The sequence below is a fragment of the Ambystoma mexicanum genome, chromosome 12 (assembly GCF_040938575.1).
Source record: "Ambystoma mexicanum isolate Mex_15411 chromosome 12, UKY_AmexF1_1, whole genome shotgun sequence".
NCBI classification, from domain to species: Eukaryota; Metazoa; Chordata; class Amphibia; order Caudata; family Ambystomatidae; genus Ambystoma; species Ambystoma mexicanum.
In genome coordinates, this window is record NC_090936.1 from 795,508,705 (window position 1) to 795,534,005 (window position 25,301).

General features: G+C 42.4%; 1 protein-coding gene across 12 annotated transcripts in view; it reads left to right on the forward strand.

Annotated features, from left to right (window-relative positions):
- PTPRQ (protein tyrosine phosphatase receptor type Q) overlaps nucleotides 1–25,301 on the forward strand; it is a 2,012,995-nt gene that overhangs the window by 1,083,544 nt on the left and 904,150 nt on the right. For all 12 annotated transcript variants that reach the window (XM_069629300.1, XM_069629298.1, XM_069629293.1 and 9 more), the window contains one exon: nucleotides 11,814–12,095. In XM_069629300.1, coding sequence (XP_069485401.1) covers nucleotides 11,814–12,095 — 282 coding nt within the window. The remainder of the gene's footprint in view (nucleotides 1–11,813; nucleotides 12,096–25,301) is intronic.

A 25,301-nucleotide genomic window follows, 5' to 3' on the forward strand; every position in this document is an offset into this window, starting at 1 on the left:
TCCAAGAAAATGAGCTCCTTTAAATCTGATACTTGTACTTAATCATAGGATAGTTTGATTCACAAACATTTCTGACCCAGGCATGCATACCGCGCACATGTCATAATTTAGAGACATAAGGGCATGTTGATTAGGTACATTAGTGAGTTAGGGCTTTTTCCTAAAAAAAAGTTATCTTATAAATGCATAAAAATGCCCTTTTAAGTATTTCTACCAACTATTAAAAAATTGATCTCATGTACATTGATACGTCTGGCATTTTACATTTGCTGATTTCTTATGTAAATGTTGTTGTGTAAAATTTTACGTATGTGATCTTAGGCATTTCAAACTCTCTCTAGGATCGTAGTAGTGAGGGGTAATCATTTCTCTAGTGCCGTACCTCGGCACGCTTCTCCTTACACTTTTTCCTAACAAAATATATGTATATTGCCTATTTGCATACAGTGAATATACATAGTTATGACATGTGGAATTTAGAAATCTTTCTTTAAGATATGTTTGCAGAAGATGTCTCTCCTTTCTATACACCCCCTTATCGCTTTAAAAGGAACAGGAAATCGAGGAGGGCCTCTAACCAAGTGGAATAGCCAAAGTGATGAGTGTGGCCTAATGGGGTGAGTTAGGAAACGGCTGCATGCCTCAAACAATAGATTCATTTTCGGGGGTGAGGGCAGAAGGTGGCCTATTTCGTGTCACTCCGCATGGTCCTAGGTGGTCTTGTTTGCATCCAGCCTGCAATGGGAGCCTGAAAACCACGATTGTCTCACTCTCATGAAATGATTTGAGGTGTTGTAAACAGCCATGCATCTTATTGCTACGCGCACGATGAGAACACAAAAGGCGTGCCAACCAAAAACTAAATATAAAGTTGGTGAAAGAAATAAACATATCATTTTCAGCTTAAGAACATTGTTTTACTTTGTAATTTATTCAATAGTAAAGTAATTGTAAACTTTTTATCACGACACACCACGCAGATTATATTTTTTAAAGCAAACAGCAACACAGTACCAGAGTTAATACTAAATGTGAAGATTCAGTGTTGTTTTTGATTTAAAAAATCTATACTGCTTGTCTTGATACCACAGAATTCCAAAATGTCTAAAAATGGACTAAGTAGCAATAGACTACATTACACAGTTAAACACGTTTCTAAAACATATAACCAGATTGAGGCCTAAAGCAGACAAAGCAGGACACTCATGCGTGTGAAGGGTGGTCATTAACATAGTAGAGTAACATTCCCCCCTGCTGTCGCACACTGTTTGCTGAAGCAGACGGCACATGTACTGCACCCTTTACCTAGAGTGTCTGATGTCCGGTGGGGATTTCATTTTGACGTGTTAATGAGCAAATATATTGCTCAAATAAACTGGGACCTAACAAGCGGCAACGCAACCAAGTACACTTCTCATTTTAGTTACACAATGTCAGCGTAAGATTGCACACAAAATGATGACAACAATCATCAGTGACAGAGCACTGGCAGATCCCATGCTGAAAACCAGTTTTTGTAAGACAGCAGGGTCTGCACCCTGGCCAAACCCGGACCACTTAATCCATGCACACACACGCACGTGTGACAAGTGTTCAGTTTGTTAATTATTGCCACACTTTGTAATCCTTTAACACCTGGAGTGTGAGTATGCAGACATATTCAGGAACGTTATTGTAAAATGGCTGAGAATACCGACCAGTTTAGAATTGCATGGTTGCTCATTGTTTTTGTATTTCTTTTTGTTTTGTCCATTCCTAAAACGTCAGTTGGAATCCGGCAATTAAAGATGTACTTACAATTATTGTGTATAAAAATTAAGCAATGGTATCAGAGCCTCTCTAATTTCTTCCATTCAGGACGGTCTACAACCACGTTTTTAGGTCACTACATTCTTCACAGAAGAGAAATATCCATTTGCATATCAGTCTGGTTCCACCCACTAGGGCATGGGTGTGATTCAACATCAGGCTCCGGAATGAGATAGGTACTACCCACTGGTCACATCCTGTTTGGGATCCCACTACCAACAAACCGTCTTGGATTTGAAACATTTTTGAATATGTCATCAACACCTGAATATCCTCTTTACCGCTATAACCCAATTCTGTTAGAGGAAAACTCACAGGTTTTTCAATGTGTTGATAGAATATTCCAATTATAGGGTCCTCTTTTTGTGCAATGATCAAATCTGCATACGGGGCATCTTTACTTCACTGAGCAGTTCAGAGTTCATTGTTGGCATGAGTTTGATGCCTGGTCATCACTGTGACTTGGATTTTACCCAGCGGTAATTCCGTATCTATGAAATCCCCCTGCAGAGCTCCAGTTTTAGCCAGCTGGTCAGCCAGGCCATTCCCAGTCTTAACTGGCACCTCTATTTTGGAATGACCTCTTATCTTTTTTCCAATGTGTGCTCATCCCACTAGAGGTCACCACATCATCAATAGACTGGATCAGTTTTCCATGTTTTAATCGTTTATTGTTAGTACAAATCATACCTCGATTCTTTCAGTTTATCAGGTGTTCCATGAACCCATAGTCAGAGACAGTGATTATCACCAATTCTTTGAGTTAGTGGTGTACTGCAGTGAGGATGGCTTGATGTTCGGCCGGCCATCAACTCTGCCACCTGACTACTTCAGGGTCCTATTTTGTAACCAGCGGAGTGTTCAGGGGTATCAATAACCCAGGCATTCCCAATGCAAGCCACTATCTCTTTTTCCCTGTTATTGCCAACCTGGTCGGAGCACCCGTCAACATAAACTGTGGGTATTGCGAAGGCATCATGAAGCAAGACACAGCAAACAAATTCAAAGCGCAAATAAAATACTTTAATCAACTTAAATATCAGGATAGGAGAAGGCCTAACTTGCCGATTCCTAAGGTGGGATTTCCCTACCTAAAGAACCTAATGATCGTCTGTGTCCTTCAGTTCAACTGAAATGTCCATCTGTGTCCAAAACCCATGCTTACGCTCACATCTAAAGATACATAAAGTTTAGGGATGTCAGCAACCACAAAAATAGTGTTCAAAATTAAGATCTGAGATTCTTCCAGCTCCTCGGTTTGTATTATACCGTTTCTTAAAGTTCAAAGCACCTTCACAAACTAAACATCGGAGATCATTTTCCCAAGGGTAACTGTCTTAACAAGGATTTTGAGGTTCCCCTCCCAAAGTTCATCACAGTTCCAAAATAAGGCCTTAGATTTCCCTTCCCCAAGTTCAACACAGTTTCAAAATTATATTCAGTTCTCTTGCTTTCCAGTAAGTTTTTCACAAAAACTATGCAGTTCAAAAAAGGGTTTTTGGTCTAGGCGCAGTTGTTGGACCACACGGTCCACCAATCGCAGGCTTTTTAACCTAAAAATCTTGGCACTTCATTATAGTCACTGGTTCTCTTTAAAGTTCCTTACAGGCACAGGCTCCTCTTTCTACCTGCACCATTTAGCTATTTGCAGCACTTTCCTCTCTGGCAGCCCTCTAGGCTCTGCCTCCATGTGACGTTAACAATGTTCACTTTGGGAAGGCTTTCCTTGCTTCCGCAACACACTTTCACACTTTTCAACAGTGTTGTATTCCTTGTACTTCGCACTTGGTTTCCAAAAGCCCTGGTTATTGGCTCTCTTTTAATTCTTATTCTCACAATGTTCATTGACTTCTTGATTCGACTTTCATTATTGTCAGAATTATATTTCACTTTCCTTTCATTCACACGATAGGTTTCATGTGCTTCACACAACTTTACTTCAGTTTGATATTCAAAATTGCAGATAATATTAATTTCATGTGTTTCACATAACTTTAATTCAGTTTCGATATTCAAAGATTTCAGGTAATATTCAGCAGCTTGTTTGGGTTTCATAAAACTCTCCCTTGGTCTCTTGACCCAACAAACATTCACCTTTCTACAATCGGCATGTTCGCATGGCCCAACCCAAGTCCACTGGAGTGCCTTGGCGTGATTTTCCCTCACTGTCACTCACCGGTATCCGTCAACTTGAAAGACCAAAGAAATATTAAGGCTTAGTACCACAAAATGAAATATGTCAATCACGGGTCGAAAGATACAAGTATCTTCATTTCCGTACAGCTTTCAAAACAAAACAGATAGCTATCTGGCTCCCAACACCTTGCAGTGTGTACCAGCAGACACAGTGAGGGGTGAGAGTGCTAGACATCTCAATAGAGGCTATTTTTATACATTAGTCCAATCATTGCCCAGCCCCTCTCCAAACTAATAATTTACATGCTAGGGGTTGTGCCCAGTTCACATGACAAATATGTGCGTAGCTTTCAATTAACTTTTGTATGTAATTAATGAGTCCAAGAAGGCTTCTCAAGTATTGCAGAGTAAAAGGTTGTTTTAATTTCAATAATGCCTCCCCTTTCTTCGCCAGATCCTCAGGGGTGATTTTGTGCCCCGAAAAGTTCTCTCTGTTCTTACACCACTGTGCCTTTTGAAAGGACAGTTTTGCTCTGATCTTCTTAAACTGGGCCAGAGCATAGCAAATCTCTGCAATATGTTCTTCCACAGTTCAGTTCTTGATCAATACATCATGCACATAGGCCAGGCTTCCCCTTTCGACCAAGTCAGGCCTGGCCTTATGATGAAATATATTGAACTAATTTCCGAACTTTACATATCCAACGGGTGTACGGGTCAACATATATTGCTCCCCCAAATGCAAAGGCAAGCTTGTATTGGGCTTCCCGACTCACGGTTGCCTTCCCGTAACCATTGGTCAAATCAGCAGCTGTGTACACTTTTGACCCTTGGATCTCTGCCAGCCCTTGATCGATGTAGGGAAGTGGCCATCGTGACATATGGACCTGTATCTTCAATTTCCTCAGGTCTGCACATAGTCTCGATTTTCCATTGGATTTTAGTATCCCCATTACCGGATTGTTAAAGGTACTGTGGATCAGAAAAGCTATACCACAGGATTCCATCTCTGTGAGTAACACCATGGACGCAAAGGTTAACCAGTATTGTTTAACAAATATTGGAGTAATTTCTGGGTCCATGGGTATGGTAGTTGAATGGATAGATGTATGTCCACAATCATCTGAATCTATTGAAACGATATTGTGGAAGTCCATGAACCCCTGTTTCAGATTTTGTCTTTGCTCCTCAGTCTCAGAGGCATCAGCAGGATTGATCCGTTCCTCGACCATATGCCTAAAGCATGGAAAGACCTCAGGCTTGGAAATGTCAGCGGTATCCTCCAGTTGTTTGGAGATATCTCTTTTGATTGTGTTTGTCCAGACAAGAGGTTCCTTGGAATCAAGGGAGTTGTTGACTTTAAATACCACCTCATCCTTATTGAAGTAACCAGTTACCTCTTCCATCCCATAAGGGCATGAAGAGTACACCAAGAAATTCCCCCCACGAAGGATCCAAATCTTTTCTGGAGGAATCCCATCACTGGTGTCTAAACAGTTATTCAGGTTTGGTCCAATGAGTTAATTCCCCAAATCAATAGAATAGTGTTGGCATCAACCGCGATTCCAATAGAGATGTCCACACCAAAAGTGATACATTGAGAGTCGCTTTTATACACCAATATTTGAATGGTGTCATGTTCTAGACAGTGCTGAAAATGGATCTCTCAATCTGGGTTGATCTCCATATCTACCCCATCGGACTCAGGGTCTACTGGGACCCATTTTTCTCTGGGAGGGATCCCCCCATTCCTTAAAGAAAAGATTTCCTTACCTGAGTCCTCTGAGGATTCTTCTCTTTCAAAAGGAATTATCGGCTTTCTTTCTCCACAAAGTGTGTTATTATTTGGCCTCTTCTACTTACCCTCTGTTCTTTGGTTTCTAGCTTCCAAGAGGTAGAAGATTCACTATCAGTCTGAGAGGTTTCCAGGGATCCTGTTCCTGTAAGAAAGGAAACTTCCTCAAAGGCTTGGCATGATATGCTATGATATGCCATTTATAACGCGCCTGTACACAAGTGTCTCTATGCATCTCCCTTCGACCAGGGCCCCATCTGCTGGTGCCTGTTGATTGTCAGGACTTTCCCTCAGTCATTCCTCCTCAGGCATCAGACCGAGGTGTTGGGGCATTCTGGGAAGCATGGCAAGGTTGAGGGTTCGACTGAGCCCCCAGCATGCGCTACATGCCTTTGGTAAATTGTTGGACCTGTTGCTTCAGTAGTGTAACTTTTTCTTTGGTTTCTGGGTTGAAGGGAGATCATACCTCTGCTGCTCCCTAAAAGGGTACTTATCCTTTCTAGTGAAGTAGCTCAGGTATTTGACATTTCACCATCATTTTCAGTCCTGATTCTCCATTCTCCTTGGTTCAAGGATTGATTGTCCTGGGACCGGGGAGAAGGAGGAGTATTGTTTTGGAAGTTAAGATTTTGAGGATACATGTTGAAAAAATTCAGGTTTGGAGGTGGCATAGTACTTCTCTCCTGCAGGAAGTTTGGAGGGAAGTTTCCCAGGGAATTACCTACCAGATTTGCACCCCCCCCCCTTTGTGTAAAGTTTGAAATGTTCCCACACGAATACTTGGCGTTCTTGTGGTATGGGGTAATGAAGTTCTTTATGGCTTTAATCTGCCTGATTCGGTCTTTAGCAAAACCCTTTTTCAGTTTTGTATTTCTTTTTCGCCCCTGTGCTCGAGTCTATTCACCCTAAGAATCAGTGCTGCTATTGGCACTCCAGTCCGTGTCTCCAACATGCTACCTATCTCTACATGATTGGCAATTACCTCGCAGAATCATGGGACCTTGACTTCTCCTTTCGTCTATGTCACCGTCTTTAGATCTCAACAATCAATACCAAATTACATTACTTTTGCATTGCTCTGCATGATCCTATTCCTCTGTACACCTTCCTGATCCTCAGGGGTCAAGCCAACAGTGTTACTTTAACAATGCATCAACAACCTGCCATGCACCTTACTGATGTGGCACTAGAATGAATAGCTTCTTTACAATGCACTTGTCATGAATCAAAAACAGAATGCTAGATCCCGACCCGAGCCCCAATTTCTGTTGGGTATATTTATAGGGCAAGAATTAATGCAGGAAGATCGCCCCCACCAATCAAAAGTGCCACACCAATGTACTTTTTGATAGAATTCAATGTAGCTCTGTCTATGAACCATTTCATACTACATAGATCCTTCCCGCTTTAGCAATATGTAAGCCAAGAACCAGGCTGATGTGTAGAAAGAATATATATTTATGAATTGATATTCAAATTTAATATTTGCACTAAATCACAAGACACGCCACCTCACTCGTTGGCACAAATGCGTTTCTTTCCTGACAATTCACTTTTCAAACCCATTTAAAACAATGGTTGATTTAGGATAACTCAGATCACAGATTCTTTAACCCAACAACATGTAGTTGTCCTGCTTGGGTTCTTTTCCACCCTGGTTTACATAGAAACAAAGGTCTATAGAATACATGGGTCACTCACAAAACATTCTTATTGTACAGAATTGTCCAGCCGCCTGGACATGACGGAACAACTTAACTTCACAAGATACTTTGCATGGGGTTTACTTTAAATGCCATGTAGCCCCTTGAAACATGACCGGATCATACTCTTGGCAATATACTTTACATGAAGTTTAATTTGAATAACATGAAATGCATTTTATTGGCAAAAGCAAATTCACACACGCAGCGCTCTTTATTTTTTGTTATTTCCTTGCACACTTGGCAATGCTAGCAGTGTTGGAGCACAACTGACTTTTATGAACAAAACACTTTTTATATATATGGAACCCCTTCTCCTCCACCTCTGTGCAATGAAGAATCTCTCTTCTACCAGGAGTCACGTTCTCACTCTCTGTAGAGGGTATGCTTTTAATCAGTGATTTCACTTGATTTCATTTGGCAAGAGACTTTTCTGCCTCAGCACAAACCCAGATATTCAGTTTACATTTAACACTCCTCTGATTTAAGGCAGGGTCTGGGGAATGGTGAACACTTAGTAATTTCATGTTTATATGTTCACCACTTCCATTTAGGGGATTTTGGAGTTGACCACATAAGGTAAGGGACACCCACTTTTATTAAAAAGATATCCCTTTAATCAGAGCTACGAGAGAAAATCAGAGCTTTTCGAACTCTGCCGAGCTCACACCACGTTCATTAACTATATGGGAGTTCATTCAATTATCATTTAGTAAAAATACTAAGGATCTATTTGGTCTGCCCACCCAATCAAACAGATCTCCACAATACTTGGCTTGGTTGGACAGGTTACTAACGAAAAGTCATCAAAGCCTCTGGATACTCAGGGGAAACATAGGGACTTTGTTAGATGTTCTCTCCAGGTTCATCAAGGATACCTGTAGAATCCATTCCTTATTTGCTCCCTGGGTTATCTCCGGATTGTAGTCTTCCTCCTGGTCTAATTCACCTCGCAGGCAATGTTGGTTTTCCAGCAATTTCTTTTAGGAGTTCCCACTCAGATAATTTCAGACAACTCTTTATTTTATTTTGTTATTTACTTATGTATTGGGTATTTATAATTCACCTATACACAATGTGTTTCAAGGTGCAACAAGATAACAGGGGAGGGGAAACAGGGATGGAGAAAAAAAACATTCAGATTGTGCAAGTGCAGTAGCAAGAAGTGCAGGGGAGAGTGGAAGAGGGACGTGCCGTTCAGGGCAGAGGGCCTGTGTGTCAAGCAAGTGCCAGGGGAGGCCAGGTGGACAGAGCCAGGGGAATGCAAGAGAGTGCAGGCGAAGAAGGCCCACATCCTAAGTGCGAGGAACAGGGGGGGAATGGCGCAAGGGGTGCAGGCCCAGCAAGGCTAGTGCAGGGGGAGGGTGCCCAGAAGGGCAAGTACAGGATGGGGGCGTGGGGTAAGAGTAGACCAAAGTGCAGCAGTAGACTGGTCGAGGAGGGCCTGGCATCCTGTAAGAAGCTGTAGGAACCAGGCAGCCAGTCTAAAGGCAGGGGGACATTAGCAGGGGCAGGGGAGGCAGAGGGCAGAGGGGTAAGGATGAAAAGAAAAGGAGGGTCTTAAGAAGCTTTCAGAACTTAAGGCGAGAAGGGTAGAGGGAAGTGTGCAGTGTCTAGGCCTTCACAAGTCATGAGAAAATGTCTTTTGGGCTAAGCACAGTTTTTCTACATGCACAGAAAACGGGTATTGTTCAATGTTGCAATTCATTTTCCCATTGGCCTGCTTTAAGATCTCACATCATGCCATAAATGTCCAACTTGACATTATAATTAAGGCATCCAGTTTTCTGTTTTTACTGATTTTTACACATCAATACAGACAGAAATCAATCTGCTCTCTGTCTGTATTTATTTATGAAAATGGAAAAAACAGAAAAACGGGTATTTCTGTCTGTTCTCTGTGATGTCACTCATACATCACAGGCCAATCACATTGCCGATTGTGAGCACAGGGAACGTAAAAGTTGTATGAAAATAGCATTAAAGTTCTTCAAATCACTCACAGCATATATCTTAAGGCAGCAGCAGTCAAAGGAGCAACCATTTGTTGTTATGGAAATAAATGAACTAGCATTCCTTTCCTATATGGCTGCATGTGTTCTTCAATAAATGCATTTTATTATTAAAATAAATGCGGGAAAATACTGGTTGCAAATTATCTTTTTACATGACAATAAATAAATGTGAATGCATGCAGAAAGAAAGTCCAAAAAGTAAATATGGATAATTACAGACGGAACTGGCAGAAAAATAAATACCATAAAATCGGAAGCCTTCATTATAATATACATGTGAATGGTTCAAGCCAGGGAGTTGCCTCAGTAAATAGTTCATTTCAACTGCAAAATGTATTCATTTCTATGGCAGCTTTCTCTTTGGGAAGAATGCATTTCAGTGTCTCAATGTCATGTAATGGAAGGTAGGTCTAATTTCTTTTCAGCCTTGTCGTTCGCACACATAGCACACTTAATTTTAGTCTTCTGTTTCTGACAAATCTGTTTCGTATTTTGCAGTGTTGAAATGTCCATGCTGGCCTTTCAATCTGCCAGTCAATAGTGTGCTTTCAAATTACAGGCAAGTATTTCTGCATTTTTAGGTCCCAGACAGCCAGACGCAGTTTCCTTTTGTCTCTGGGGCTGCATTTAAACCCTACAGCAACTAAATGCTAGGCCACTCTCCTCTGAACAATAGTAGAATCAGCAAACCCAGACACATATTTCAGCCGAACTGCCTGTGTGGGACCACACTGATATGAACATTGATATTTCTCCTTTTTGCAAGGTACAGTGAGCTCAAACGTGGTTATATACCCTCCCGAGTGGGCACCTTCCCATATAATAGGTTATTTGGCCATGTTCGTTCTCGGTAAACAGGCTCTCAGATCTTTTTGTGAATTGTTGTGTATATAAGATAAGCAACCATTCATGCACATGTTATGAATTTTTCTCTTATGAATACCACATAACGTATTAACGTTTCGATCAACTGATTTATACCTACCTAACTTCAATCTTTTTTAGCAGCAAGTCGACCTTGCCCTGGGGAAAAAATGGTGAATCCGTTTGATGTAATTTGGTGGTAGAAAAGATTCCCCTTTTGCTGTGAGGTTGTTTATTCATACATTCAATGCCCTTTGCTAGTTGAAAACATAATTATATTATACCCATCTTTCGCCATCCACACACTAGTCACAAATTAGGTATTTGAGTCTCATGAGCAGTATACCACTTAAAATTCTGGCCCAATATTTGAAGAGAAATGTTCTAAAAAAAAGGGTTATGAATCATTTTAGGATTTCCAAAACCACTGCATATGCTGTACAACAGGTAGCACCATGCTTGTTTTGAAAGTCAATTCATGCAATGTTTATTTGGATAATGCAAATAATAATAAAAACACAGCAGCATGCAAAAATGTGTATGTGTGCTAGTACCTGCAACTGAGGGGTTCTCTGCATACTCTACACGGGATGACAGAAATAAGCCTTCCTTCTGAGTTGGGATACGATGGAGTACATTTCTGCACTGTTAGTGGCAACAATTAGGCTTCTTCTATCTGGCCCAAGCCCACCTCACAGTTCCCAGCCTCGTACTCATTGTCACTTTATACTAATTATTTGCTTGTTGTGGGCTGAGACCCAGGGCAAAGTGTGGGGCTGGTCACTAATTGGGGTTGAACAGAGCGTTTTACGTGCGGAAGCTTTCTAGTGAACATTAGCATACCCCTAACATAATTGTACTCAGGTCAAACTTGAGAACGTATCCGTTTGTCTCCTTCCTAGATTCATGGTCTGGCTGCATTGTTATTTGCAGTTGTGTCTATGACACAAAAGAATATATATGAAATTTGATTAGCTTCATTAGGTCCAGCTTATCTGACAACGTATTGTATTATCAACACTACCATGATGGCCTAAAATGGGAATCCTGATGTATGATTACCAGCCATAAAGCATTTCCACCAGTTGTGTATTTCTGAAAGTTCTGCACTAATACCACCACTGTTAACTTCAAGAAAATTTACCTAAAACCACATAATAGCAGAAATTAATTTGTTCGTCTGAGATGTAACTTTTGGTACACAATTGTAACTAATTCATTGGAAAAGTAATTAATTATTGTGTACTGAAAAATGGTATCTCTATTACTTTTCCTTAAACCAAGCCAGTGGTTTCTTTGAGCCATACAGTCTATTTTCAATGGCTGTGCAAATAGTTAAAAGAAAGAGAGTAGATCCTGGCTAATTCTGGCAATCTTTTCTCATAACGTCTCGAGGTCTGGTCTCATTGCAGACTGCAGCAATCTGTTCATTCATAAGCTACAATTGAAATGTAAATTTGGTGTTTTGTTTTTGTTACTTTTATCTTTCAGAGCCCGGTTCTCCCCCGCAAAATCTCATGCTCATAGGGATTACTGCAAGAAGCGTAAGTCTGGAATGGGCCCCCCCTAGTGAAACAAATGGTATTATCACACACTATGAAGTGTTGTACAGGAATTCAACCGGTTTATATGCCCAGAACACTTCGCTAACTACCATGTCTCTAAATTACCTGAAGCCGTATACCCTATACAATATTTCGGTGAGAGCCTATACAAGAGTTGGGCACGGAAATCAATCAACATCAGCACTGCCTGTAAGAACCCTAGAAACTGGTAAGAGACATTCTTTATCCTGAAGTGTATGTATGCCAATCGGTCTTTTATTAAAATAATAGAAGGCAGCAATGTTTATCTGTGGTTGTTGTGGAACCTGTTACGCAGTTTAAGCTGATTGTAACACAATACTACATTTTCCATTGGCTTTCGTTGATATTTAGATAGAGTTTGAAATTAGATTGAAATATGAATATATTATCCCAGTTTCAAATTGGAAATGCCATCCTAATTACACAGTGAAGACATACAAGATCTAGGTGGGGGATTTCCCAGTTACCATTAAGGTTGTTGTATCAGTTGATCCACAGTGGATCTAAGCTCATAAGGACATTTTGCGCAAGTTCTTTTGGAATGTATTTTGCTATAAGGATCTCTCAATAAATCATTTACACAGATGGGAGGACATTGTTTCTTGATCCTAGAAATGAAAGACAGACCTCTCAAAATTAAAAGGTTAACCACGAGCTAGATGTTAAGTCAGAAAGTGGAAAATGTTCCAACTCCCTATTCAAATACATTGCACAGAATATACATTTAAGTGAGTTAAAGCAGAGGAAATACTACAGAAAAGACAATTCTCTTATCTGAAATTAACGTGAGTTGCAACAAAATGTAAAATTTAGAATGCCTGTAGGAGGGAATTCATAAACTGGCATTACAACCGTGAGATCAGGTGAAGTCTATATAAACGCATGGTAAGATGTCTCCTTTGTTCACTTCCTGTCACATCCCAGTGAGTGCGTACCAATACTGCTACTTTTTGGTTTTGGCACTTTTTGGGGGCATAAGCCCCCACATTTCCCTAAATCACTGGTACTGTATAAGAAAAATGAGAAAGGGTAATTCGGGAGCAGAGTATGGCGTTGGCATGGCAAATCGTGGCGTTTGCATGACAACGATTGGGGTTTGCCCTACTAGACGAAATGGAGCATTATTTGTATAATAGGACAGGCCTGGATTTATCAGGTGAAGGAGTCGTGTGTGCTACAGGAACCTACCAATAAACTGTCTGATTTCTTATCAGTGTATAGTGCTTCATGAAAGCTGGAAACCTCACACCTTCAACCGAGAGCAGAGAGAAAAACTGTGTAACACAACGCGTACAATAAAAGGCTTTACTTTGTAGAAAAGTACATTGTGATTAGGTATAGTGAAATTTTGCCACGAGTATAGCCTGGCATATGTGGCAGCATACAGTGTTGCGGTTTGGGCAAATGTAAAGGGTTAGTGCTACTATGTCAATATTTTGACTCAACATAAAAAAATGTTTAGTACCAATCGCATGCTCGTCCACCTGGGGAAGAGGGTTGGAGCTTTCACAAACACGGTGAAAGACGATGTCCCTTCCTGCTTCCCCCCTCTCCAAGTGTAGACTGAACAGAGCTGCCGTGTTCAGGTCTTTACTCAGGAACAGCCAATGGGGTTTGCTCCCGTGCTTTATGTATTCCTCGTGGGGCTGTGAACAGTTCCACGTGCGTGCTGCACTTACGCAACTTGTGGATGTATGTCTCCCCTGTTTTATGACTACAATAGAGTTGATAAGAATTCGGCATTGCCTCTGAACGCAGGTGGTGGTATCAAATCACATCATCTGGGTGGAAAGAAAAGAAGAGGCTGTAAATCAGAGGGACATTCTTAGTGGGGGGGCTGCTTCCTACACAATTAACATATTGTCGGTTTTGCTGTAATGAAAAGGTCATAGAAAGCTTTGGAACACATCACAATATCATATCCTCCTGTGCTGAATGTTCCTCGCACTTTGTATTTCAGGAGACAGATTCATAGTCTAGAATTCAGAGATACTGAAAATGTAGGGCAGCGTCTGCTTGGCAGAAACCCTATGTCTTTGGCTGTAGCAGTGTTGGGCTTTCTTAACAGTCTGCAGATTATGGGACATTCCAAGGTTGACTAAACCTGCAAATATTTCTGAGTCTTGGAATTTGAGACGTTCATTCATAGTTACCCTTACGTAAACGGTATGTATATATGTATGTGTGTATTGTGTATTAACACCCCGGGAGGACAGGACAGTAGGAGAGTGTAGCCTTGCAGCATACAGCGCCCAGCAGCAAACTCAAACATTGTGTTACAACCCCGCTCATATATCCTCCACTGAACTTCCACTTCGCAAGTGCAAAGGGACTAACCAAACGTGCAGTGTATTACTACTCACATCCTTAAGTATTTACACGTGTGTGTGTGTTTGTGTGTGTCTCACTCATCATTGATGACACCATCTATTAATAGCTTCCTCCCTTGCTCTATTCCCCTTCTCGCACTATTGAACAACTGCGCCCATTATCGCATCCTCCTTTGAAACTTTGAACTTTCCTCCAATAAATTCAAAATGCAAAGAACAGCAGTAAACACCAAAACTATTGGCCTTGCCAATGCTTGTTTAATTAGGGCTCGCAAACTGGGTGCGACAGGATTGAGGATGACCAGGCACACAGTGACCAGCAAACATGGAAGCAACTTCATAAATATAAACATGGTCACCTATTGACTCCGTCTAGAAGTTCTGTACAGGGTTGCTGGGAGTCTGCAAGTCATCCTCCAGGAAATAAAAACAACAACAAAATGAGCACTCTTCCAGGAGGGTACAGTACCATTCATCACTCAGACAACTAATCTTGAGCATGCTTGTTACAACTAACAAATACACACACACTCGCAGACACACATGCACAGGCACACAAACACAAATACACACACCTATAAATCCAATCCATTCATAATACATCCTGTTCAATATCCTGTATCGGAATGGACACTGAGAAGTGGGGGAACCAGCGACAGCGGAGATGAGCAACCTGGCTGCTGCAGAAGAGGAATATATTTCTAAAAGAATAGTGTGTGTGTGTGTGTACGTGAAAATGTGTGTTCATGTTTGTGTTTGGATGTTTGCACAATGGGACCAAATTGGGCATTGGGGAAGTTGTTTAGGCAATAAGAATGACATGGGGCTAAATGAGGGAAAATGTTTGTGGAGCACACTGATATGTGGGTCAGAGCGGGGCTGTGTTACTGGCTCGGGGCATACAACTGTGGCAAGGAAAGCAAAATGATGCAGCAGTGAGCATAACACAATGCAGAATTGGAGTAGTGAGCTAGACATAGGCCAGGACTTAGGCAGTGAGAGTAACATGAGGCCTAACAGGGGCAGTAAGCAAAATGGGCAAAACTGGGGCAGTGAGATCAAAATGGGACATAACTACACATTTAGTGTATAACAGTCCTGATCTGGGGCATTGAGAAGGAAAAAGAATCAGATCAGAGTCTGCTGAGCGAGCAGCAGTCTTTTTTTACTGCCGATTGAGAAGAGGAGGCACAATCCCCAGCAAGGCACGGTGCACCGCAGATTCTGCTGAGTCAAACAGCAGTTGTCAGCAGTTTGTGGCAAGGTGTGGCCTCACCTCAACCATTGAACTGGTCTCTTTCGGCAACTTTGACCTGCAATGATGGACCCAGAGAGTGAAACAGCGCGAGATAGGACGAGGCGGCAGACATGTATTCAAGATGAGCTTGCTCTCATGCCTACCCTTTCCCGAACCAGGGATCTCGGCTCATCCTCCCCCGCTGTCTTGGATCCCATGGGTAATCTCTTTCTCCCACTCCCTCCCCTTCATGACTCCCCTGGACTTGGAAAAACTGTAAAGTCCTCCCTCCTGGCATTTGGTATAAGGCCCTCGGCCCCCAGATTGCACATTACTGATGAGGAGATGTTGGGAGTGGAGGGTGGTAGCCCTCCTGCTAATCATGTATCAAATCCAGAGCATAGGATTGGTGCAGGTAATCTCGATCAAAATGCATCTAAGTCACCCGTACTGAACAAGCTTAATCTTTCTTACATCTAAGCTCTGCGCCCACTGAGAACAATGGATAACTTGAACAGCTCGCTAAGCAAGCTGGGCAATGTCAGTGGGCCTATGGCGACACCAGACGAATCCCTTTTGCTGTTGGACAAAGCTACTCTAATTTTGAAGATCCCTCTGAAGGCAAAAATCATGTGCAAGGGTCGAGTAAAGTCCCCAAAGGCATTATCGTCCTCCATATTAGATCTACGCTTGTCATAGCCCTCATGCAAGCCTTGTTAGACAACAAAGCGAAAAGGAGCAATCACACTGTGCAGGTGAGTGACCTATTAAATGACCTCGCCTCTCCCGTTACTCATTAGTCATTTATCTCAAAACTCCAAGCTCTCCTCCACTCAGAAAAATATCACGTCTGCTATGGATAGTCTGAATACTAGGAATCCTGAGGAGACTCCAATGGCTGATTACTCGCCTGTGGAGGTGGTGATTTCGCCTGCAATCATTGCTAGGCGTTCCCCCTTATTGTCTGCAATCTTGCCTGAACTTACGCTGCATTCAGAAGTATCTACCCTGAATGATTCAGTCTTTTCCTCGAATACTCAGACTCAAAAGTCCCAAGCTGATGGTCCCTCGATGCAGAAAATTCAGTCCCTGATTATGTCAGCACTATCCATCTCCTTGATCTCTTTCATCAAATTGTATGAAGCAATTAATGAGGAATTTAATGATCAAGCCACCCTTTTGGCAATGGTCCATTCTAAATTGATCTATTTAGAAGCTTTCTCAAATAAACTGCAAACCAGGCTAGATCACAAAGCTGAAGAATCTAGCAAACGGCAAAACAGGCTATGTGATTTGGCCTGTGTAGAACAGATCGATAAAATGGCAATGATGGAAGCAATTCTGGACTCTCAAAAATGTATTAGAAGATCCATAGACCTGAGAGACAAGTGGGACCAATGTAGAGATGACAGGAGGGAGATTGCCCCTTGGAGCAAAAAGGCTGAGGGTAAAAGCAGTTTTCATCTGAAATCATGTACACATTTATTGGAGAAAGGGGATCCCCATAACTGAACCAACAAAACTACTGCCATAAAGAATTTGGAGGTTTCAACCTCTGTGGGTGCCCCACCTTCATTGATTGAAGTGTGTGGATAGGCCCCCAGGTCTATAACATCTAATATGGAGGCCCCAGAACCTTTACTGGTGTCAGCAATAGGAGACTGTGCCTTACTGGAGGGCCAACATGAGCCTCAAGGAGTAAAGATGTCAAAAGAATCTGGATTACTGCCTAAAACCTCAGATGACACAAAGACTACTAATTCCATCTTCAGTAAGAAACAAAAATCCAAACATGTAGGTTTGTCAATGCAAAGGAAAAAAACTAAAAACACGCCCCAGAGGAAAAAACAAAGTATAGTTCCTCAAGAGTCTTCATACAGAATTTGAAACCCTTACATGATCGTTCTCACAATATCTCTAACCCGAGTAGCGAGGACGAAGTGATTACTGATGAACCTCCTAAATCAATCACAGGGCTTAGTGCTCTGTCCAGTGTCCCCAATGTCCCCAATCGGAAATGTCCACAATCGGAAAGAGGCGGGAGGTCAATGCCCAGAGAGTAATATGAACGATTCTGTATCATTAATGGAGTTTTCCACATACTCGATTGAGTCATCAGTGGAGACCCTCCAAGGGAACCAAACAACGGTAGATGATCTAACCCAGAAGGGGGTCTCTGGGAAGTTAATCTATGCTCCTCTACTGTCTCGGAATCTGAAACAGACCAATTTATCTTCAGATGGAGAAGAGAACTTCATGACTCTGACAGAGCGAAGGGTAATGGTGGGAGAAAAACTGGTGACTCCAGAAGCACCCCCGTTTATCAAAACCAACATCAATAAATGGAAAATTAGATCTGTGGCCATGGATGTGGAAAGAAATAGAGCTGAATGCATAACCATATCCTTCGAATGCCGAAACCAAGCACGTGATGGCCTCATATTAAACAGATCTAATGTAATAATTTTATTACACTATATATACCGGCTCTTCACTCATTATCCTCAAAGGACATCCTTGTGGTACAGCTTGTATAAGAAACTAGAATGTTAGATAAGAGCAGATTATGAAAGCTCTGTGGGGCACTGCTTCCACATTTCGGAAACTGGGATTTCATCTTGCAAAAGACTTAACCTACGAAGCTTTCTGCTCAGAATCGATGCATAAGTCTGAGGCCATTTTAAGGAGGGGCCGGAAAGGCAACTGGTCCCACGCTCAAGCACACAAACTGGAGAAAGAAGTTGGTATGTGCCCTGATAGATTGGAGACCAAAGTAGCTGTGCTACTAACTGGGCTGGACCCTTCCTTAAAAATTACCTTTTCTAGGAAGTCAAAGGACGCAAGATCAGTCGAGTATGGAAATACTAGGATCTTGTCTTTTCCTAAGGATGAAGATTAGTCCTGGATTCACGCTATCCTGGCCCCCTCTAAGGAGCATTGATGCCTAAGGAACAACAAAAGAACTTTGCTACAAACTGGATCTTGGAACACCAGGGGATTTTCCCATCTCATGAATGGAAACACCATAGACTGTTCTCAGTATGACATCCTGCTCTTCCAGGAAACATGGTTGCGAGAGCCTCCTATATGTGACAGATACATTTCCCTTTTAAATCCCGCTTTAAAGGGTCAGAGGGGCAGACCTTACTCAGGATTGTTGACACTCATTAAAAGGGAAATTTCCCAAAAAATCTTAAAACATAGCACTCCTAATCCATGGGTTCAAATAGTAACAGTCCAATGGACCCATGCAGACTTTTTTGAACCAGTAGTGTCTATTTTGATTAATCTATATTTCAACCCCTGCAAAGTGGACTGTGATCTATTTATATGTACAGTGATGGAGGCGATTGATGAGGCCAGGCTGGCGACCGTAGATCCATGTATTATACTGGGTGGTGATTTAAACATTAGGTGTGTGAATGTTGAAATGCCCACGTCCTTGGGAGATGGTTCAAAGAAGGCTAGCAGAGTAAGAACAAAGGCGTGGATTCAGGTAATGAGAGCCAGGGATCTACTGATGCTAAATAACAATACGGTTGGTAACATTCCTGCCAAACACACGTGGGGCTGTGGCCCCTCTAAGGCAGTAATCGATTACTGCTTTGTCTCGTGCAATGTTCAGGAAATAATTGATTCATTAGTAATGATGAAGATAGGCTCCAGTGATCCTTCTCTCCTGAAAATATGCTGGGCCGGCCCGCCTGTAGCAAAGAGTGTCTCCAAGCTTTAATTGTAAATGTCTCTCAAGGGCGACATAGACTCCGCTTGGCCCCGCAAGATGTCTTAGACATGACATATCCATTATAAGCTCAAGATTTGAAATGGTCAACGATGCACTAAACTATCTGGCATTGTTGGCTAAATATGAGCAGGTAGATCGCTGTGGCTGTAGACCAGACTTCATCCATAAACACAGATTTAACAGCAAATTGGTGGCAGAGCAGAAAAGATTTAGGGCCGACATAAAAACCTTAAAATCTATGCCTTTGATTAACCGAGCCCTAAATTTAAAAAAAAGGAAGCCGCGATATAAAAACTGGCTGCGTGGCTTCAGACCAGATCGTATGCAAGTGGAGGGGGAAAACATTCTCAATGTATTGAGCAAAAAGAATTCAAGACTAACATGGGAATGGATCAATAAAATTGATACCTCCCAGAATTCCGTACAAATGCAAATGGTGGATGAGCAGAAATGGTTGATAATTTCAGACGACTTCTTTCACCTATATTGACTAATCCAGTTCCCGATATGCCCAGAAAATCCTCCCAGTGGCCCTTGAATCTAAATAAATTCTCAATTCAATTCTAAGGCTGAGTACCTCAAGGGTTTCCCGGCCCTGATGGTCTATCCAACTACTCACTGAAGCAAGCACCAGAGGAATGGTCAGAGTCTGCCTATGCCCTTTTTTGTCAAATCTTGAGAGAAAAAAAGATCCCACCCAGCTCGAAAAAAGGCAGTTATCATACCGATCTTTAAGAAGGGGCTACAAACTGAGCCCAGCAACTATTTGCTTATAGCCCTACTCGACAGCCTGCAGAAAATATTTGCCACTATTAAATTAAATCGCCTGACTTAATGGGCTAGGTATTCAGGCCATCAAGATCCCTGGAAAAGTGGATTTGTAAAGGGCATTGGCAGCAGCCTGAATCTATTTCTATTGAACCTGCTCAAGCTCCAGGCCATCAAAGGAAAGACTAAACTCTACATTGCCTTTGTGGACCTGGATCAGGCTTTTGACAGTGTGAGCCAAAATAGATTATGGACAAAGTTGAGGGAATGGAACTGCCCTGAGGATCTAGTGGAACCAATGGAGGCATTGTATTCAGATATAACTATGCAGGTCCTCCTTAACCATCAGAGACTCCTGTCTGTGGTAATTAAGGTTAATAAGGGCCTAAAACAAGGTTGTGCCCTATCGCCTATTCTTTTTAATCTTCATATCTTGGATTTGAAAACCATACAAAACGTGGTACGCAGCTTTCCGCCAAAGATCAATGGGAGACTGGTGCCATGGATTGTATATGCGGACAATCTGCTTTTGATTGACAGAACGCCAATAGGACTGCAGAGATGCTTAGTCACCATGCAGTCCTAAATGACTCTAAATGAGTTAAAAGTCAATGTAAAAAAAATCCAAAATCCTGGTGTTCAATGGAAAGGAAAGAGGGAAACAAACCATAGAAGATTCCAATGGCAATTAAACCATGAACCACTTGAACTCATTAACACCATTATCTATTTGGGAGTATGCATCAAACAAAGTGTGGCAGAAACCCCATGGGCGAATTTGCTAAGATCTAAAATAAAACATCTGAGTTCCCAGGGCATGATCCTATATCAAAGACTTGGAAAATTCTCTATGGTTCCACTGATTACATTTTACAATCAAAAGGCAATCCCCATTTTATCCTATGGAGCTGGATCAACCTTAAATCTGGCATGGCAAATAAGGGAGATCTTGGAAAGAGCTTTTTGGAAGTGAATCCTTCGGCTTCCAAAGAGTTTGCCCATGGCATGTATTAGATTTTTACTAGGCCTACCCTCTTTATATTCAGTATCCCTGTGGAAAACTCTATTTTTTTTCCGTAAATGTTTGCTGGCTCACACGGCCCCTCTATTGACCATCTTGGGTGACATTGTATTGGTGCCACACTTTGACCATCTAAGTGTGTGGAAGGCAAAATGTGCGAGTATTCTATTAGACCTGGATTCGACAGTGCTAACCTTAATATCCAATCCTGTCCTGGTAAAAAATAAACTAAATCAACAGGACTGGATATTGACTGAAACCAAGCAGAACAACTTGGTTCTGATGAAAGATTACGCTCTGGAGTGTAGGTCCGTAATGCAGGTACCTAAATATCTGAAAACGTTTCCCTGCCCAGCCATCAGAGGGAACTTTCTGAGAGTACGTTTAAATCTTTACCCTACCCGAGAGGTGCTAGCTGCTAGGAAACAGCAGAGCAAGTTGAAGTTGTATGTAGAAGTTGTATGTAGATTCTGTATGATACCAGGTGAAACGGAATCACTAAAACATTTGCTGACCTCTTGTGTAGGCCTAACGGAATGCCAAGTGGTGGCAAAGATTTCTGATGGGTGAGCATCCACCGTTGGTTTTTGCGTTGGTTACATTTCTGAATGGAATGTTTGCTGAGCCATGGCGATGAATGCATGTAACAAGTGAAGATCCAGTTTTATGGAAAGGGAATGTCCCACTAGATGTGTAAGTTGATTGTTTAAAGGAGTGCGAGGAATGTAGGACACATGCGGAGTGCTAATTTTATAGAAAGGGGATTTGTCATTTGGCTAAAAGGAGTTGCATGCATTGCCTTGCTTTGCTTTGTTTTGTTTCGACTTTTTATCTTTTAAATGGAATACATGGACGAATATTTGTTAAAGGTTTGAAATAAACTAAGAAACAAAAAAAGGAAAAACAAATCAGACCTAGGGCAGTGAGAGTGACCTGGTGTAGAACTGGGCAGTGATTGTAACATGGGGTAAATACAGGACACTAAGAGTGACATAGGGTAGTGAGGGTGACACAGAGGCAATGAGGTTGGTGTGCGCCAAACCAGTGGGTGATTGGACCTGACAACTGACGTTTTAAAAGATTTCCTGTTCTCTACAGAAGTCTCTGGTGCAGATCATCTGGTTTTCAAGGCTGTTCTCTCTGGAACCTCTCCCAAGCCATAACAGTGTGGAATTCGAATGGCTTCAGTTCTGCAAACAGATGTCTCCTCTTCTGTTCCAATCCATGCATGGCTCTTCCTTTGCCTCATAATCTCATCCGAGACTCCTCCCTCATTAACCCTTACCTATCCTCTCCTACCCCTGACTTCAAGGTGGCAGCAGTGCAAAATATTATAAGTGCTTGAACATGTACATTTGCCTATTACCCTCGTCGCTTAAAGATAAATGGACTTCAGCCACAAGAAAGGCTCAGAAATTATTAGAGTTTATGCTTTTCCTTTTTAAAAGAAAAGGTTTTATTTCTTTTCACACAACTGTAAAATGCAATGATTCTATATGTTGTTTCAGCTGTTTGGCAGCTGCATGTACATTGGATCTACATGATGCAGCAATGAAAGTTAGCAAATAAAACTATGTGGTATCCTAACGTAGATATTGCAGGATGAGAAAGAACAACTGCAGACCTAAAACAGCGCTGCTGGGAGGTTTAGTGCAGACCCGGTTTAATCAATCAGGAGGAGTCCATCCAGAACTCAACCAGGGATAGCTTTGAAGTCTGATTTTGCGACTGCACATATTTTTACGTTTGCTTGACAGAAAATCTGCCTCTCTGACTCCAGAACGAGGTATCTCTCTGAGTCCTTCATGAGCACTTCAGGCCATATACACAAAACCTTTTTGGTGCAAGTGAGGGGATGCACTGGTGCACCCCTTCACTTGCAACAAAAAAGTTGCTCCCTTTTAAATAAGTGCTTTTTGTTTTTTAAACTTTATTTAATGATTGTGGTACACGCATTGCACCAACATGACATTCCGAACAAATCCGTATCAGAGACATCCATTTTGTAATATACCATAAAGCACGGTATTACAGAATAGGCTTATTACTGGGCCCTGCCCGGCTGTCACCGGTAGAGTCCGCTTCGCATAGATATACTCTGAACGGGGCCCAAATGTCCTTTGGTTTACATGTATTCGGGAGTGACAACACATAGTGCTCCTCACATTCGTTAACGTACATCAATTCCTTAAGAAAGTTGCTCACTTGTGGTGCCTGCATACTTTTCCATTTTTGCAGAATGCACTTTTTTGCCACAGCGCATGAAATATTAAATAGTCTTCTAGTTACTTCTGACTGTTTTCCTATATCCCCGAACAGATATTTTTGCGGTGTAAGGTCTGCCGGTATCTGAGTTACTTCCTCTAGGATTTTCGCCGGTCCCCCAAGAATCCACATATGTGTGGGCAACTCCAGTACATGTGTATTGAATCTGCCTGATCCGCCCACACTTCTGACACCTGCTGGGGTCGTTCTTTGTGAATTTCGCGATCTTTTGGGGGGTGTAGTGCAACTTATTCAACACCTTAAATTGGATAAACCGAAGGGCCACGTTCATGAAGACCCTCTTGGTTAGTTCACAGTTTCTCCCCCAGGATTTTTCAGTTATGGCAGCCCCCAGGTCCGTCTCCCAGGAGGTCTTTATATTGTTTACCGATGGAGTGTTGGCCTGTACAGCCATGTATAGCCTCGAGACACTGGTCCCCGACCGGGTGGACAGGGCCACCAGGCACGGGTGCGACGGGGGCTCCTCTGGGAACATTGGCCACCTAGCCTTAAAGGCCATTCTCATTCTATGGTATTGTAGTATTATCAATTGGTCCCTCCCCATCCCCGTTTTGAACTCCTCCAGCGTTATAAATCTGCCATTGGGAAATATGTCTTTAATTTTAAATTCTCTATCCGGGTCCCATGTCTTTTGCACATCCGGATCATATGTGGGTGCTATATCGGGGAAGTTCCAGAATGGGGCCTCAGCGTAATAAGGTGTTTCCAACCCGAGCCTACGGTACATTTTGGACCATGCACACACAATTGCACTAACTGGGTCGAACGGACACTCATCTCTATGCTTTCCTTTAAAGATGACTGACCTTAAGTCGGTTGGACGTGCATGTTTTTCTAAACAAATGTGTGGTGAGGTGTCCTGCTCATCGTACCAGTGTTTAACAAACTGAGCTTGTGCCACCAGATAGTACAGTTCAAATTCTGGGGCTGCTATGCCCCCTTGATTGTAAGGTTCCACCATTTTCTCCCACCTCATTCTGGCCGCCCCCCCCCCCCCTCGTGCCAGAGAAACTCCACTGCGATGGACCTGAGAGTATCAAAGAATCGCCTACCAGGCCATATCGGGACATTAGTAAATATATATAGCAGTTTAGGGAGAATGACCATTTTCAATATAGCCAATAAGTGAGATGGCAAGTTTAGCCCAGAAGCGGAGTTTGGTAGAGATCGTGGTCAGCAGGGAGTCATGGTTGTTCGAGAACAGGGATGTCCTATCGCCTGACACAATAACCCCCAGATATCTTATCTTGTCGGGGGACCACTGTAGGCCGTGCGTGTTACTCGGACATCTAGTGACAAGAGTCAAAGGAAAAATTTCGGATTTGGAATGATTAGTTTTATAGCCCAAGTATTCTGCGAATTTGTGTACGGTGTCCATTGCTGGCCCCAGGTGTATGTCTGGCTCCCGGATGTACAACAGGGTGTCATCCGCGTATAGTGAAATGGATTGGGTTAGGCCCGACATCCATATTCCCCTCTGTTCCTGGTGTTCCCTTATTGCTGCTGCAACTGGTTCCATAGTAAGGGTGAATAGTATGGGGGAGAACGGGCAACCCTGTCTCGTACCCTTACCCAGCTCAAACCATTCTGACATGGTGCGATTGGTCAGTACTCTGGCTCCCGGGTTAGTGTATAGTACCTTGACGCTTTTAAGGAAGTATGGGCCTAATCCAAATTTCTCAAGCACCATGAACAAGTATGTCCAAGACACTGAATCAAACGCCTTTTTGGCGTCTAGGGATACTGCCATCGCCTGGGCCTCTGGCTTGATCTGGGCCATAACACCAAACAGCCTATGCAAATTCAGTGCCGTCGACCTGGTGGGGATAAATCCACACTGGTCTGGGTGTACCAACACGGGCATATTGGGGAGGAGCCTGGTGGCCAGAACTTTTGCGAATACCTTGGCATCACAGTTTATAAGGGATAGGGGTCGGTACAAGGACATCTCGCTCGGAGGGCACCTGGGCTTAAGGAGTACCGTTATTATTGCCTCCCTCATGGAC